The 16,857-nt window shown below is 31.9% G+C and overlaps 1 protein-coding gene across 3 annotated transcripts in view; it reads left to right on the forward strand.

The window, feature by feature from the left end:
• Positions 1-16,857, forward strand: part of LOC129231461 (phosphatidate cytidylyltransferase, mitochondrial-like) — a 128,834-nt gene that overhangs the window by 34,085 nt on the left and 77,892 nt on the right. For all 3 annotated transcript variants that reach the window (XM_054865783.1, XM_054865786.1, XM_054865785.1), the window contains exon 4: positions 855-1,005. In XM_054865783.1, coding sequence (XP_054721758.1) covers positions 855-1,005 — 151 coding nt within the window. The remainder of the gene's footprint in view (positions 1-854; positions 1,006-16,857) is intronic.

Consider the following 16,857-nt stretch of genomic DNA (forward strand, 5'->3'; position numbering starts at 1 on the left):
ATTTGAAAATGGTAGAAAAAATGAGAGTAAAGTAAAATGAAAAATTCTACATAAACTTAAGCTAATTTATGAAGAAAGTGTATTAATTTTCAAGTGATGGGCTAAAAAATATGTTACAGTGAAACCCGTATAAGTTGACCATTTGCGGTGCACTACTTTAGTGGTCAACTTATAAAAGTTGAATTATATGATATAGATCTGATTCTGTGCCTGAAAATAGCGGTCAACTTAGACTGCTGTTTTCATTCACTGGTGTGACATTTTTTTTCGACTGTGAACAAATAAAATTCTTGCTTTTGTTTTGAGGGTTTTCCTGTAACCAAGGGATTTAAAATTTTTCCAATTTGGTTATTTTTCCACGATCTGTCGGGGAAATTTTACAGATATTTTTTTTTTGTTCAAGCCTGATTATTAAACACACATCACTTCACATACCTTTTATTTTCGAGGTAAATCTTGCAAAGCCGGGCGACACGGCTAGTTTATAATAAATTAAAAATAAATCAAATCGTATGATCCTGATTTGCAATGGACACGATAAACCTTCCAAATATTCATTCTCCATAATGGAGAGCTATGCCATGTTTATATTTACTTGAATGCCATGTTATTTATTCATATTCATGTATTAAAAGCTGTTGAATATGCATTTTTGAAGCACATTCATGACATCACAAAAATTTTATTCTTTTCAAGGAAAATAATTTTTAAAAGAGAAATCACAGACCATCTTTATACTCATTTTATTTTTCAATTAATACATTTTGTTAAATCTTTATCTCTTGGTAAATGTTTCAAGTAGAAATGACTAGTGATTTTTAAATTTTTTAAGGTATGTAAATATTTATTTGCAGGTACAAACCATTAGAGAAGCCAAAAATAATGTATTAAAGAAAGCATTGTATACAAATCTTCAAAGTGTTTTGCATGCTGCTCTTCTTTGTTTAGGTGAATTTTTCACGGAAGAGGAATTATATCAAAAAATTACTGGATTATCCTATAATGGTAAGTGCTGAAGATTCATTCATTTTTCAAATAATTTTTTTTTTTTTTCATTATGGAGGATTAGTTTTCCTGGAGTTTTGTTTGTTTCATGTAGAAATAATTTTTTTGGCCACGGATTTCCTTCAAAGGTTTCAGACAGCCAAATGTTGTTTGCATTCTTGAAATAACTATTAAGTAATTTTTTCATGTTTAGACACAAAAGTTTTATTTTATCCTTAGTAGGTAAAATTTGTGGAGTGTAATTAACTAATGCTGTTTTACATTGTAATGACATTTATAAGTCATTATAATTCATGTAGATTTTCATCAAATGCATTGAATACACTAAAGGATTGTACGTTTACTATAAATTTATATTTTGGTGGTAAAAATGTTGTACAGTCAACTCTTTCCATCCCAATCAGCTTAAGACAATGTGATTTGTGTATTTTTGAATTTTGCGTATCTCGGATCATTTCTTTGTTTACACTTTTTCCAATATTACACAGCAAATAATCATCTTTTTCAATGAAACTTATGTATTAGAGGCTAACATTAAACATGGGCATCAGTGGAAATAGCTTCCCATGCTTGAGATTTTTGCATCCTGTAAATATTTCAATATTTTGTGCAGTTGAAAGTTATTTTAATGTGTAATTTTTTGGAAACATTCCAACATTTGACATGTAAGTCTCGAGAAATTGCTTTGTGTGTTTGAGATTTCGATCCTTTTGCATCTTGTAAATATTTTATTTTTTTGTGCAGTTGGAATTTATTTTAAGGTGCATTACCAAAGACTAGAAACCTTATTTTTCATTTTAACAATTAATAGAAATAGAAAATTTTAAATATGTTTCCTACGTTTTCCAGCACGTAGTTAATGTATTTATTAAGCTGTCTGGATCAATTAATGACATACAAATTACCAAAAGCTGAGGACAGCAGCTGCATCTATTAGAGAATATAAACTCAGTAATTGGAAAATGCAAAATCAAATTGAAAGAATGAAACAAAACAAGTGAAATAAAAAACATTTTAGATGGAAAAAATTAAAAAAAAAAAAAAAAAAAAAAAAAAAAACAAGAAAATGTTTCTCCTAAAGGATCTTATGGAAAAAATGTAAAAGCAAATCATTTGGCAGATGAGGTTGAAAATTCTCGTTTATTCAATCATTTAAGTTAAGGAAAACACTTACTGAAAGTCAAGGAGAAAAATGTTCTGAATTAAAAGATAGTTAATCTATTGCTAGTTTTTTATTTTCTTTCTGTCATTTTATTTCATTACATTTTTACGAATTTTGTTGTTACATTCTTTAGATCTTTTATGTTCTATATTGTAGATCATCCTCTAATAGATTGAATTCCAGAAAATGAAACATTTTATGTAAAAATTAGTGTGCCAATTTGTTGTTAATTCTATTTTTTTGGGTATTTTAGTCCTTATAAGTCATTGATTTTGTTTTAAAGAAGTGTGTACAAACCGTGGTGCAGTGGAACCCCAATTTTACATTGTCCATTTCATACATTATGCCACTTCCAATAACATTTCCTGCTGGTCCTAAAAAAGGTTGTACTGACAATGCTTAAAGATTTCGGATTTTGCATTACCTTTTGCCAGAAAATCCGCTTAATACGTTTTTCTTCAAACAGATCATAATCATTTTTTTTCCTACAACTCATGCAAACTTTTTTCTTTTTAAAATAAGATTTCTTTTTTTTTTTCAAAGATAAGTTTCTTAAATAACTGTTTCAGGCCGCTGTGGCATTCTTTTTGTTCTATTTTATTGACCTTTGTCTGTTCAAGCACTTCGCTTTGATTGTCCAATCTTCTTTCACAACAATTGAGGACCAGAGAGCTGCTGACTTTTTTCTTGAAAACCTTCCAGAAGTTGATGACACTTGTATTGTGTTGTAAGATCACGAATTCCTTCAATATGGGATTTAATACCAGCTTCTGTTGATAGTGGTGAAGAGGACGAGGAAATAATGGAAGAAGAAATATCCTCATAGCTAATAAAGCAATTCAAAGCATGAAAACTCTTAAATCAATTTTTATTTGTGAATGCCAACCAAGAAGCAAATTTTCTAAAAATGTTTAGTATGGAACTTGTTATAAATGAAATTGTGTCTAAAAACAAAAGACAAATAAAGGTACTTGTTTTTTTCACTAGTTCATTGGTAAGTATCAATTTTTAAACAATATGCCTCGATTTTACATTTTCTCACTTGACACATTTTTTATCTCCTTCCCCACAAGAAACATAAAATCAGGGTTCCATTGTATACATTTCCTGTTTCTGAAAATAGTCTTTCACCATAGATACTAGACAGTGTTTGCAGGAGCTAAAAGAAACTTTCTTGTAAAATTTGTTAAGTTGAAGAAATTTTCTGCATTTATTTTCCACCAGTTAAGAATATATTTATTAATTATAGTTAAGAATATATTTATAATTTATTTATTATCCACCACTCCATACCACCAAATATTGTTTTACCTCTAATAATGTATTTGGATTTTTTTCTTCTTGATTTGACCTTGTAAAAGAGGAGTTTTTATTTTATTTCTGAAAGACACTCTCAAAATGAAGAGGCATTATCAATTGTGACACTTTTAACAGCCACAAAATTTTCCCCGGCTGCAGTCAGCAAAATAAGCTTGTTTTGTATTTCGTTAAGATCTTTCATAGAAGCATTGCAGAAAGCCTATTTAAAAGTGCATCTTGGGTTGTTCTAATAAATAATTAGCATTATATTCAAATGAAAGCATCAAATTTTGAATAAGAACATCTTTTATTGTTCCAACTCTAAAATACATATTTTGCTGCTGACAGTAATATGATACTCGCCCTAAACGATTATCTTTTTTTTTTCTTTGTAATGTATTTTTTGAATGCAAATGTTGACCAGCATGAACATGCTGACCAGCAACATGGTCTGGAACCTAGTTAATTTAGTAATGCTTAATGAAGATTAAGAGCCCTCTTAAAACAGTTCTTCCAATTGGAAAGATCATCTGCTTTCACTAAAATAGTCCTAATGTATTTACACCCTGGTTAAAGTAGTAATTTTTTCTGAATTTCAAGATTAAAATAATTGTGTTGTTGAAAAAAAAAATAGTGAATAATTATTTGGGAAGAAATAATGATATTGACCACTCAGAAAACTTGTTTGGACATAGAGGCAATGCTTTCTTTTATAGCATAATGCACTCTTTCAATGAGTCTATTACTCTAAATGTAATCAGCTGTGTATTCAGTAATTAATAATTTTTGTTACATTTCAAATTCCTTCAAACATTAAAATATTCTAATTTGCAACTTTACTTATCTCCTTCTCAATTTAATTTTGAAACATATTCTGAACCAAATTCACAAAAATTGGTACTTATGGTTGAATTTTGATGCTGATAATAAGTTGATAAAAATTGATGGTTGTATGGTGAAGTTTTGAAAATGAGGATGATGTTAATATGCCTTCTTAGCAAAATTTCTTTTATTTTGTATGCTATACACCATTCCTGATAAATTGACATACAGTGAAACTTTGATAACTCGATACCCTAAAGGAACATGAAAACATGTCGACTTAAGCAGATATCTACTTACTGAGGTTCCATTATTTTAATTCCTAAAGAGTTTCTATGTTATCTACTTACTAATGTTAACATTCACACTATAAAATTAATTTCAGAAAACAAATTTTTTGTTTCTTTTTTTTTTTTTTTTTGAATAGCACATAATAAAATAATATTTGGATATCTCGTGAGGAATAAATCTATAATTTTTGAAAAGAGGTGAAAAAGCTTCATGTCAGTCAGATCTGTTAAGGATAAAATGTCCTGCTCACAACTTGGAACAGTATGTGCAAAACATGTTGTGCCTTCTTTCTCTAGAGGACTTCCATGGGTACATTTATCTTACCATTTCCTTGCCTTTTAGAGTTGCACTAACAGCACAGAGTGTAGTGGCTGACTCCCCTAGATAAAGGATAGAACTCTCTAAAAGACTTTGACTGACCAAGAAACAGCATAAAATTCTGAGAAGAGGTCAATATGAAAGAATGTTGGTAGCAAAAATTGAACTACAATAGCAATTGGATGTCGACTTATAGGGATTTCTTTAAATGTCTGTCGAAATGAAAGGTTTTCACCCACTGAAACTTGCATTAGGCCTACCATAAAAAAATTAATGTTGAGTTACGGCGATAGTTGAGTTATCAGCGTGTCGAGTTACGGAAGTTTTACTGTTTTTATGTGTCTTGATTTTTTTCCATAGGACTGTGAAAAAGTTTCCATTTTTAGTTGAGTATATTTGTCTTTTTAACTTTAACTAATTTGCATTGTAAATGGCAGCTAATTAATATAGGAAAACTAGCTTTTACCGCAGCTTCACTCAGGTTGATGTAGATTTTTTCAATTGATTCAGGTTAATGGTCAACACAGGCAGGGATCAAATAACTACTAAAAATTGGTTTGTCCCCTGTTTTGCCGACATTTCAACTTTCCTCCCCCCCCCTTTAATATATCAAAAAGTATGTTTAAAATTGAAAATCTAGGGGGGTGTACATAAAATGTCGACAAAACTGGGGAGACACCCAAAAAATTACCTTATAATCCTAATACCCACCAAATGGTGTCCAGCTCTATGCCGGCTATCTAAATTATTGCAAATGCTTCTTGCCGGAGACAGGACTGGAGTTCAGATGACGCATGTCCCTCCTGAATAAATAAAGAGAAATACGCCTAAAATGGCAATCATCCTAAAATAGGTCAACAGTCACTACAAATACTGATTTTCTTATAATGTCTCTTTAGTGAGAACATCAAATCTTTAAAATCCCCATCAGAAGAAAATCAACAGTTTCTAAATAACGTCAACGGTCCTGTTTGAAATACCAAAAAGTTCAGAGTAAAAATATACCATTAAAATCAGAGTAAGCACAACAGTTTTTCTTTTTAAGTTCCTATTTCAATGAGGACAATAGTACAAAAAACTTCACATTTCAGAAAGACAAACATTTCCTAAAGTTTCTATTAGAATGGTGATATCAGCGTTTTCAAATAACATCAACCCCCTTCTGAAAATCTCCGTCATGATTAACTCCAAAAATCTTCATCATTAAAAGGTCAGATAGCATAAAAAACAAACTTTAAAAAATAGAACAATGTTCTCCTTTGTTGCCATTAAAATATGGATATTAATTCACAAAATCCTTATTAGCATCATTAATCCTGAAAAACACACACACAAAAAAGAAAAATGAAAATTAACAGTTCATAAAAAATAATTCGGCAATGCACTAACGTAGTCGCCTGGCAAGACTGGAGATAAGAAAAATGGACTTGGCGGGTAAATTTACACATTAATAGTAGCTTTAATGTTATTTGAGCGTGTTGTTTTACTAATTTGCCGGATTAATGTTAACTTCAATACCTTATAGTATTTAATGATTTTTGTACCAAAATTAATTTGGTGGAATTTTCACATTTTAATGCAACTTTTGTAATGGCTGTAGCGTCAAGATTTTTGAACACTTGTCACAACTACGTTGTCATAACACTGCCCATCAAATAAATTCTAAAAATAATTTTATTTAATTTCCTTTTTTATTTTTGCAATTGAATTGAAAACAGTGTTAAAATGTAAAGGAATAAATCAAAATCCATTATTTATCTCAAAAGGACCACATTACCATACATTGGCGAAAGAAACTACGTAAAATGTTTGCTTAATCTAATTCATAAGATATGTTTTTTAATTCCGAACAGAAGTATTTGACTGTTCCTGCGGAAAAATAAATCTTTCTTTGACGGCAATTGGGAGGAGGGGGCAGGCCGGGACCGGCGCGAATCTTAGAGAAAGGGGGGGGGGAATCTTGTGGACCTGGTCTTTGCAAAACGGGCGATTCGTTAAGCGATCGAACTTTACGTTTCGTTGAGCAACATTTTGGTAAAGTTTTGTTTTTCGATGAATAATTTCTTCAGTTAAATAATTAGCAATTGTTGTTCTTGCAAACTTTATGTTCCTAGAATTAAATAAAAACTTTAACATGCTATTTTGAATATAAAACCTATATTCTTTAGTGCTTTTTTAACATTTCAAATTGCATTTTTTAATTATGTTAATATTTGCCATAGTCATGTTTATCTACTTAAAAAAAAAAGTTCCCGAGAGGTTCCACGGGTAGGTACAGTTAGTCTTTGCGCTCTCACCCACCCCTTATGAATTCGATGAGACTTTATCAGGCATATAAATGATTTTTCATCCCTCATTAATGTAACTAGATTTTTTTTTCTTACTTTATAAGTTAATATCAAAAAATATTATTCTGCAGCACTTGACTTTACAATCATGTACAAGTTTTCTAAATTTCTGTATTAGGTAGGTTAATCGAACCCCCCCCCCCCCCCCCCCCCCGGGCTAATGTCAAGCAGATAATTTTTTGTCGTTTCTTCTGCCACATCAAAGAAAACTGATTTGTTTGATGCAAAAAATTTAACTCAAGAGTGACGCTGCAAGTGATTTTTAATTTTATGTACGGCATATCCAGGAAAACTGTAAAAGGGTACATTGTTTTCCTTCTCTTTGGTGTAGTTACAAAAATCAGCATCGATCTTCAATAAATAAATCAATATTCAGGTTGATGTTATAAATTGTATTATACTGACAGATACTTTGAAGGAAAGTGAGTTGCTCACAATTTAAAAAATAATAATTTTGCAAAATTATATTTCATGCATTCATTTTAAAAGATTTTCATTTACTTCATATGAAAACGTTTTCTCATATAAACGTTGCAAGATTAACTAAGTCAGTTCTTAAATATGAATCCCAAGGGCATATATAAGGGAGGGGCTGAGGGGGCTCGGGCCCGCACTAAAATCTGGGGAAAATTTTTATTAAAGGTAGTTGTTTTTGGTTTAGTTGCTCACAAATAATTTCCAAACTTTTAGCTACAAAAAAAAAAAAAAAATAAATATGATAGTGATAACAATAATTAACACATTTTGGATCATAGATTTCCGAACTGGGTGCCGCAGGAAGAGGTGAGGGGTGCTGCGGAGTGACCATGGTAACAATAATACACTCTATAACAAAAAAAATCAAAACAACAAGGTCAGACAACTCCTTCTTGGTGCGTTGACGTTTTTGTTATAGAGTTTATTTGTATAAAAACAGACTAGGATGCTGTGAGAAAATTCTAATTCATCAAAGGGTGCCGTGAATCATTAAATTTTGGGAACCCTGCCTTAGATGGTACTAGGCAATGGTGTTTAGAAGGAGTCAAGGGATCCGTACCCCTTACTCAAGAAAAGAGCGTCGTCGAACGAAGAAGTCTTGGAAAAGCGAAATTATTTCAACAAAGAAAAGCGAAAATTGTTGGGAAAAAAATATCAATTATTTCAAAAAGAAATCTTTAAATTATTTTTTTTTTTGGTAACAGATGAAGCTTATTGCTTAGCAAATTAAGTTCTCTCTTTCTTTCACCCCCCTCATTTTTTTCCCTTCCTAGTCTGTCTGAAAAGAAGGGTCTTCAAAATGTTTCTCTCTTTAACTCTCGTCCCCAGCAAGAAATTTAAAATAAGTTTTTGTTGTTCGGTTGGAATAATGATGGAAATTTATGTGGACATTGATGTCCTAAAGACGTATTTATTTAGGCCTTTTTCAGACATCAATTCCAAAACATTTCTGGGGGAGGGTCCCTGAACCAACACCCCTTCACTAAGGTTACTACAAAATATAGTCTGAAATTGTACCTTTAAGATTTCAATTTTGAAAAATTTCTGAGGAAGATCCCTAAAACCTCCCCTTACCTCTAAACGTCTCCAAAGATGACCTGAAATTGCGTTTTACTTTTCAAAGGAGGATTCTCAAACCCTTCTTTTCCATAGATTGCCTAATGCTAGGAAAAAATCTGAATTTCTTTTGGAAAGAACCTTAAAATAAAAAAATTCAAAAGTTACTATTGATCAGGTTATTTCGGCAACACCTCTTGTTTCTTTTACCCCCCCCCCCCCCCCGGCCTTCCGGGCTCTTTCTTTTCATAGTAGTCGGTCTAAAAATAAGAAAGTCTTCAAAATACTACACTTTGCCAACCCCCTCCACCCATTAAAACTTTAAAATCATTCAAGAGCTTCTCAAGCCTCGCATTCAGGGCTTCAGTGTCGAAAATTTTTCAGGGGATAATGCCAAATGCCTTGCCTTCTGAAAGCATCGAAAATCGTTTAATATTGCTTTTATGGAGCTTCAATTTTGAAAAATGGCCAAACCCCTAACTTTACCAAATATAGTCCACAGTCGCGCTTTTAAGACTTCATTTACGAAAAAATTTCGGACAAGAGTACGACTGCTGCCGCACGAAACTTGAAAATGAAAAAAAACTACAGCTTCGAAAAATTCGTGGTGGAGAGCTTTTAAATCACTCCACCTAGTATCACTGAATATCTCTTGAAAACTTCCTTTTTTAGGACTTAAATTTCAAAATTGTTTTTGGGGAGAGCCCCAGAACCGCCCTGACCGTAACATCAATGAAGTTAGTCTGAAACTGCGTTTTTAGAATTTCAATTTCGAAAAGTTTGGGCGGAGGAATGATAGGTTTCACTCTATTTTTAAAAATAATCAATCACGGCAACTTCAAAAAGCCCCATTCCTTTCATTACAGCAACGTCAACAAATATAGCTTATAATGGCATTTTTAAGATTTTAATTTCTAAAACTTTCTGCAGAAGGTCCCACGAACCATTTATTACCAAAGACAATCTAAAACTGCATTCTTAGGACTACAATTCCAAAAAATTTCCGGGGCTGAACCCCAGACCCCCTACCCAACAGAAGCTAGAATTTTTTTAAAATGTCGTTCTAAGACTAGTTTTTGGTTGCGTTACTGGGTGACAGTATGCAGTCCTTGCCCCCCTAGAAAAAAAGGAAAAGATTAGGGCATTGTTGCTCCCCCCCCCACCTCAAAAAATTGAAGTTACAAAATGAAAGTGTGGGGGGGGGGGAAACTAAACTTGATTATATGAGCCCCCTCCAAAATAAAAACATATATACGCCACTGATGAATACATCATTTACGATTTCATTAAAGCATAAAATTAGTGAATTAGCGTATCCTCATACGTTAAAAATAAAGAGAGTAGGGTCTAAGAACATATAAAACATTTAAAAGAATTCAATCCATATCAATTTATCATACTGTAATAAGTCTTAAGGTCATGTCTTTACATAAAAAAAAAAAAATTTTTAACTAAGGCAAAGGAAAAAAGGTAACAAAAAACTAAATCCATATAAAAGTATTTAAAAATACAAAGCATAATGAAAGCTTATGGCATGAAAAAAATAAAGTGGAATATGATAATTTTTGCAAAAATTGGCCAATATGCAATTTAAAGAACATAAGAAATCTAAATGGTGCTATACTGGACGAAAGGAATTTCCCATCGCTTAGCGCTAATTAAAATGGCGTTTAACCAGTTTGGCCTAGGCCCACAAGATTATTCCCCCTTCTCTCTAAGATTTGTGGCAGTCTCCAGTAGGCTTGATTTAATGGCTTTTTTTATTTAGTTACCAGATTATTGTGCATTTTATCCAAAGTTTTAAGCTTGTCTTTTTGCAACTTTTGAAATCCATCAAAAGTTTTAAAAAATCTTTACCAAACAGTCTTTTTTTTTTTTTCAAAGTTTGGGAATGTATTTCGACATTTGAGACTTTGCAAACTAAGCGCAATGATTATTTTTTGATGCATTGATGATTAGTGTCAAAACACTTGGCAAAAATTGGAAACATTTCTAAGTGTATTTGAAATTTTCCTACCAAAGTTCAGGGTTGGCTGTGTAATATGTAAGGGCCTAGAAGTAAAAGGTGTTGATATATATACATGTATGTTTTTTTTAAGTGTAATATAAACATAATTTGAAGACATTCCCTTCTTTAAAACGCTTTAAACAATAGGCCTGTTCTGGCATGGGCGGATTTATGGGGGGCAGAGGGGACAATGCCCCCCAGTTTTGGGAGGACTTTATTTAGTAACAACACATCTTCCAAAAATTAAAAAAAAATCATTATTTTTTTGTTTTTGAATATTTTAGAAGAGCATGGGTGGATTTATGGGGGGGGCAAAGGAGGCAATTCCCCCCCAGTTTTGGGAGGCGTTTATGTAGTAACAACTTATCTTCCAAAATCTTATAACAAAAAAATCATAATTTTTTTCTTTTTTGAATAGTTCAATTAAAATGAAGAGAATAGCGAATGTCCTTTTCTGAAGGAAGAAAAGTAAAAGAAAAAAACCGAACATTAAATACAAATAGTACAGCTGTCACTGGAGTATTGAAAATTGGTCTAAATTCACTATTTTGGACTGAAAACCATTTGGGCAAGTATATGAATGAAAATATAGGCTAAACGAGCTATGCATTCAGCTGCAACACTTTTTGGGACCCTCCCTCCCCCTTCGTAATTTGCGCTAACAGAACGATCTACTCATTATGATTTGTTTTCTCTCTTTTCAGAATGTTTATTTTCAATTTGCGTGATTTCAAAAACTAGATGTTTTGGGTTGTTACAGACGAAAGATTTTGAAGAACCTTCTGGATTCACACGTTCAAATGAAATTGGCTGATTTGAAATGTATGCTATTGCAAAAGAAGTACATAGCTAAAAGGTTTTTGTACAGCAAAATACTATAAAATGTAACAGTTAACACCGTACTCAACAAATGTAACAGTTATCACCGTACTCAACGGTGACAATGAAACAACTTTTGTTTCATTGTCACCGTCCGTTGTAACAATGAAACAAAAAACTGGGAAAATTGTCCAACCATTGAACAAACAGAACGTAAAGTCACTGTAAACAATGCGTTAATTTTTTAGGTGAAAAAAAATAGGAATCTCAATCCCTAGCAGTTCAAAACTAAATTTCTGATTTTCCAGAAACATACATTGTAAGGAAAACGTCTGAATAAAAGAAAAAGTGAGGGAGATATATTTCCGGCACGAAAGTTTTGCACAACTTTTGTAAGATCGCATTATTACCTGATGCAATGTTTTTATAACTGTGTTTTCTTTATTTTTTAAAGGAAAAAATTTGTATATATGAAACTAACAGTTAGAACTGTACTTCATGCAATTGGAAAATTATCGGCTCATCTTTTTTTTTTTTTTTTTTGAGAAAGAAAAGTAAAGTATTGCAAACTGAATAAACTTCAGTTATCTGGACGTTCTGATTAATTGAATCTTTTTACTTAAAGGGAAAGTACCATTTTCCTTACTTTCTAAATACTGTTTAAAAATTAAGGTAAGTCATAATCATCTAAGTCTAAATGAGACAGTTATTGTCATTATTGAAATCTGAGTACTTCAGTCATCAAAAGTTTTGGAAAAATTTGCTGAAATTTGATAAAAACAGATAAATTCCTTACACAGATTGGTAAAATCTTAAAAATCCTTTAACTGTAAAATCTGACGAATTTTCGTTGCAATTACAAAAAATCAAACAAAAATCTGCAGGTAAGAGTGAATTACATGCAGGGCCAGATTTGTCTATAAGATAAACAAGCTATAACTTAGGGCCCCTGCTTTGAAGTGGGCCCCTAACTCCCAAAAAAATGTGATTCGTTCCTTAAAAAATGGAAAGTGCTTGAAAAACTAATTTCATTTTCAAGTACTTGAAAATCTTGAATATTTGGAAACGTGTGGCTACAAACCTTAAATATTAAAATTTCTAACAAATTGTAGGGGGAGGAATGCCAAAATGTGTCAAATTCAGCTCCTTGCTACATCCTGCATCAAAAATGTAAAAATCATGGTTCTCGCGTTTGTAACATATTAATTGAAATAAATTTTTGTGACTCACATTCTTCATATCTTGCTATTTATTTATTCCCGAATGCAGAATTTTGGAAATTCTTTTGTATTGATTGCTTTTATCTTACTTTTACTGCATATTGTTAATCTGTCTAGCCCGGGAAAAAAATGATACACTACCCCTATTCCTTTTCGTTTTCTGTACTACTTATAATTAAAAAAAAGTTGTGATGAGAAATTTAAAAAAAATTGTTTTTTCTTTTAAACTTAAAATAGCTGTTTCTTACAAAGAACAATACTGTACAACTGTATAATCTACTACTCAATTTCAGAGATTGGAAAGTGCAAATTATTGATTGGTTCTAAAATCCCTGAAAAGAATTGGTGCAGTATAGTCTACCAGGGCTCTTGAGCAAAAAACCCAATCTAACCAACCAAACCTTGAAAATAATTAGACAAGTCTTTGAAACTTCTAAGCAAAGTGTGCTTCAATTTTATTTCTTATCAAGTGTAATAAGATTTAATAAGAATTGTTCAAACGGGTAGTATGTTACTCTCTTGATATACCTATTCTCTAAATGTGTGCACCATTTCTTTTGAAGTATTAACTTACATCACAAAGCATTTTTAAAGCGTAAAACTTAAAAAAAAAATTTGCCTATTATTTCCAATTAACCCTTATAAGACATCAAAATGCAGAATTTTATATCCATTTTATATCATTTCTTCCGGAGGAGTAACCCCCGGGCCCCCTAAAATTAGAGATATTCTATAACCCACTTAAAAGGGAGCCCTGTGTCACTCTCTTAATACCAGCCCCCTCTCTTTTAAGGTCAATTAAAAAAGGACAGCATGATTACACACAGTAATGAAAACGACACATAAAAAAGTAAAGAATGGCCTTATGCATCACAGAAAACAGACAGAAACGTGGGAGAGGGGGGGAGGGCAATTAAAAATGTTGCCCCAAAAAAAAATCCAGCCCCCCCAGGAACTCAGTCTTAAATCCGCCTATGTGTTCTGGTCTTTTAAAGAAATTTCCATCTGTAACTATGAATCTGGTGCAAGACAAACTTAGCAGCTTTTTTTTTTTTTTTTTTTTGCTTCCTTTTACAAAAAAGGAAGTATTGTATTCGCAAAAAAGTTTTTACTCAAAAATCGAACTTAATTTCCATTTTGCTCACCTCCGAATGAATGTTGAGTTTTGTTTTTGACCCAACCACATGTGGATAAGTGCCTAAGAATGCATAGACACGCAAAATAACCATTTTGATGATTTCCAAGTTAATTACAACAAGTTTTCTCATGACATCTGTATGTGCGTAAGTATGTGCTTATGTATGACGCATAACTCAAGAACGGAATGTCCTAGAAAGTTGAAAATTGGTACTTAGACTCTTAGTAAGGTCTAGTTGTGCACCTCCCATTTTGGTTGCATTCAAGTGTTTCTAAAGGGGTCTTTTGCCCCTTTGGGGCGGGGGAATCATTGCTAATTTCGATATAAACTTAGGTGATGTTATAATTCAGCGGACACTTGGTGATATATCGCCAGTCTTTTGGTCGCCAACTTGGCAACAAATTTGGCAATTTTATTTTTTTAAATCTGATTTCAATTTGGCCACTGTTGGTGATATTTAGAAAGTAAACTATTGAATCACATTAAAACTGCCAATAATGAGGAAATAACATTAAATTGGAGTAAAATTAAGTCATGTGGTAATGGAGTAAAAGTAAGTCATCAGCTCGTTTTTGAAGGTGATTTACATTTTCCAAAACGGCTGCGATTTAATCCTAAATTATATTGCATCTGTTGCATGTAAGACAATAAATTAATCCTATTAGGGTAAAAAACAATTTGTACCAGACCATGCATTTGTTTTCCAGAAAATATATCACTTTGGCAACAAAATGATCATCTGTCTTGGCGAAAACACTTTGCAATTTATCCTCTTTAGAGCTCAAGAAAAGCTATATTTTATAATATGAAGTTATTACTTCCTACCTTGGCGGAAATGTGTCGCAATATAAGTGTTGAGACTCGAAAATACTGAAAACAGACAAATGAATTTGAATTTATATTTATAGATGAGAATATGTACAAATGCTTGGTTATAATGTGTATCTCTAAAAGAGGAATATTGGAACATATTTTATAACTTTCTTATCCAACGTTACATAATCGTAAGTAGTAGTAATCGTAAAAAATTGGGTACGTGCAATTATGTACACGTGCCCATTACAGGAAAGGGAAATGATGAAATATTGTACGTTGATGGATAGTAAAAAGGTTCTATTTTGCCCTAAAAAACAATGGAAAATGTGATATTGCTGTGTGTCTCAATCACCTACTGAATTTTTTTCCAGTAGATGTTGGCAGGTATGCAACTCAACAAGTATTTGGGGGTGAGCAAAATGGAAATTTAGACCAATAATTGAATGAATTTTTTTTGTGAATACTATACTTCCTTTACTATGTAAAATCAAGTAAAAACTGAGTGTATTATTTTTCCTGTGAGGGTTAGCCTGTGGCGTAAATCCATGTATCGCTCAACACTGTTGGGAATCAAATCAGTCTTTTGATTTTAATTCTTATCAAATTATCCAGAAATGCCCCAATTCGTTGGATCTTGATTTTTGGGAATCTTTTCACATCCTGAGGAACTGGTCTAATTTAGTTAACAATCTTACTGCAATTCCATATTTTTCTTCTGTGTGGACTCCTTTTTTAAAATTGGTTTAGTTTTTCTATTATTTTTATGTAAACGTTGTACATTTCTTACTTTTATTTTTGCATTTTTTGCTTTATTATTTCATTTTGTGATCAACTAATTCCAATTTGCTTATCCTTCACTCTGTTTTTTCTGCATTTCTCCATTTGTTACATTCTTCCATACATTTTGTTGGCTTAAACTTTCCGTACTTTTTCATTCTTACTTCCTTTTTTCTTTCTTCTTGTTTTAAATTTTGGTTGTATTTGTTGTATCTGTTAGTTTTAAATTTTGCTTCGTTTTTCTTATTTTGCCTTGTTATTGTTTTAGTTTGTTGTATTTTTGATAATAATTTGTTCTTATGTGCTTCGGTTTTTTATTTTTGTAATGTCTCAAATCAATACATTTTGCAATCCTCGTATAAAAAAGTTTTGCTTTTTGAATCATTTAAAATTTCATCAAGAATGTAGGTGCTGGAAAATTATTCCAAATTTTATTTCTTTGAAATGTAACTCACCACGTTCTGTAAAATTTGATAAAGTTATTTTTTGGTTGAAATTGGCTTTACTTACAGCTTCGATCCAAGAAACTAGGAAACGCCTCTCGTTTATTGAACGTGAGCTCTATATGATTTTCATCTCTCTATTTCAAATTCTGTTTCTGATTTTGATATATTTTGATAGAACTTCTTGGTCTAGAACCCTTTGTTCTTCGTAGAATCATCAAGTTGTTTTGAAAAAGAAATTAGCTAAACTTTGTAAAAATTCGATGGTTGTTCCATCGGAAAATTTACCAGTGGTAAATAGAAATGTTGTCATTAATATTTCTAGTGTTGTTTTAAACAGCTCTCAAATTAATGCTGTAAAATGCAATGATAATTTTGCTCTGGCCAGCAAACCTTCTTTTTGTAAGCTTATTGCTCCTATTGTGAAAGCGTTTAAATTTAGTGCCTTATCATCCACTCAAAAAGATGGCGTGAGGCGTCTTATTGGTTCTAATGTGTTCAGTAATTTCCAATCCCATCTTTACTAATACTGTTAGTCGCACTATAAAGAATTTAACTTCTAATTCAGATATTGTTGTTACCAAAGCTGACAAGGGTGGTCAAATTGTTGTTCTTGACAAACCAACTTATGTTGACAAAACTAATGATTTGATTTCTTCTGGTCCATACTTCGAGATTTCTAAAGATCCTAGTGATAATGAGTTAAAGACTAGTGAAAGAGTTGCTTCTGCTGTCCTGTTCAGTCTACTCCGTTAAATGTTAAATGCTCTGTTATTCCTTCTACTGCTAATTGTGCTACATTTTATGATTTACCCAAGGTACAAAAAGCTGGAATTCCTTTCAGGCCGATTGTTTCCA

The sequence above is a fragment of the Uloborus diversus genome, chromosome 10 (genome assembly GCF_026930045.1).
Source record: "Uloborus diversus isolate 005 chromosome 10, Udiv.v.3.1, whole genome shotgun sequence".
NCBI classification, from domain to species: Eukaryota; Metazoa; Arthropoda; class Arachnida; order Araneae; family Uloboridae; genus Uloborus; species Uloborus diversus.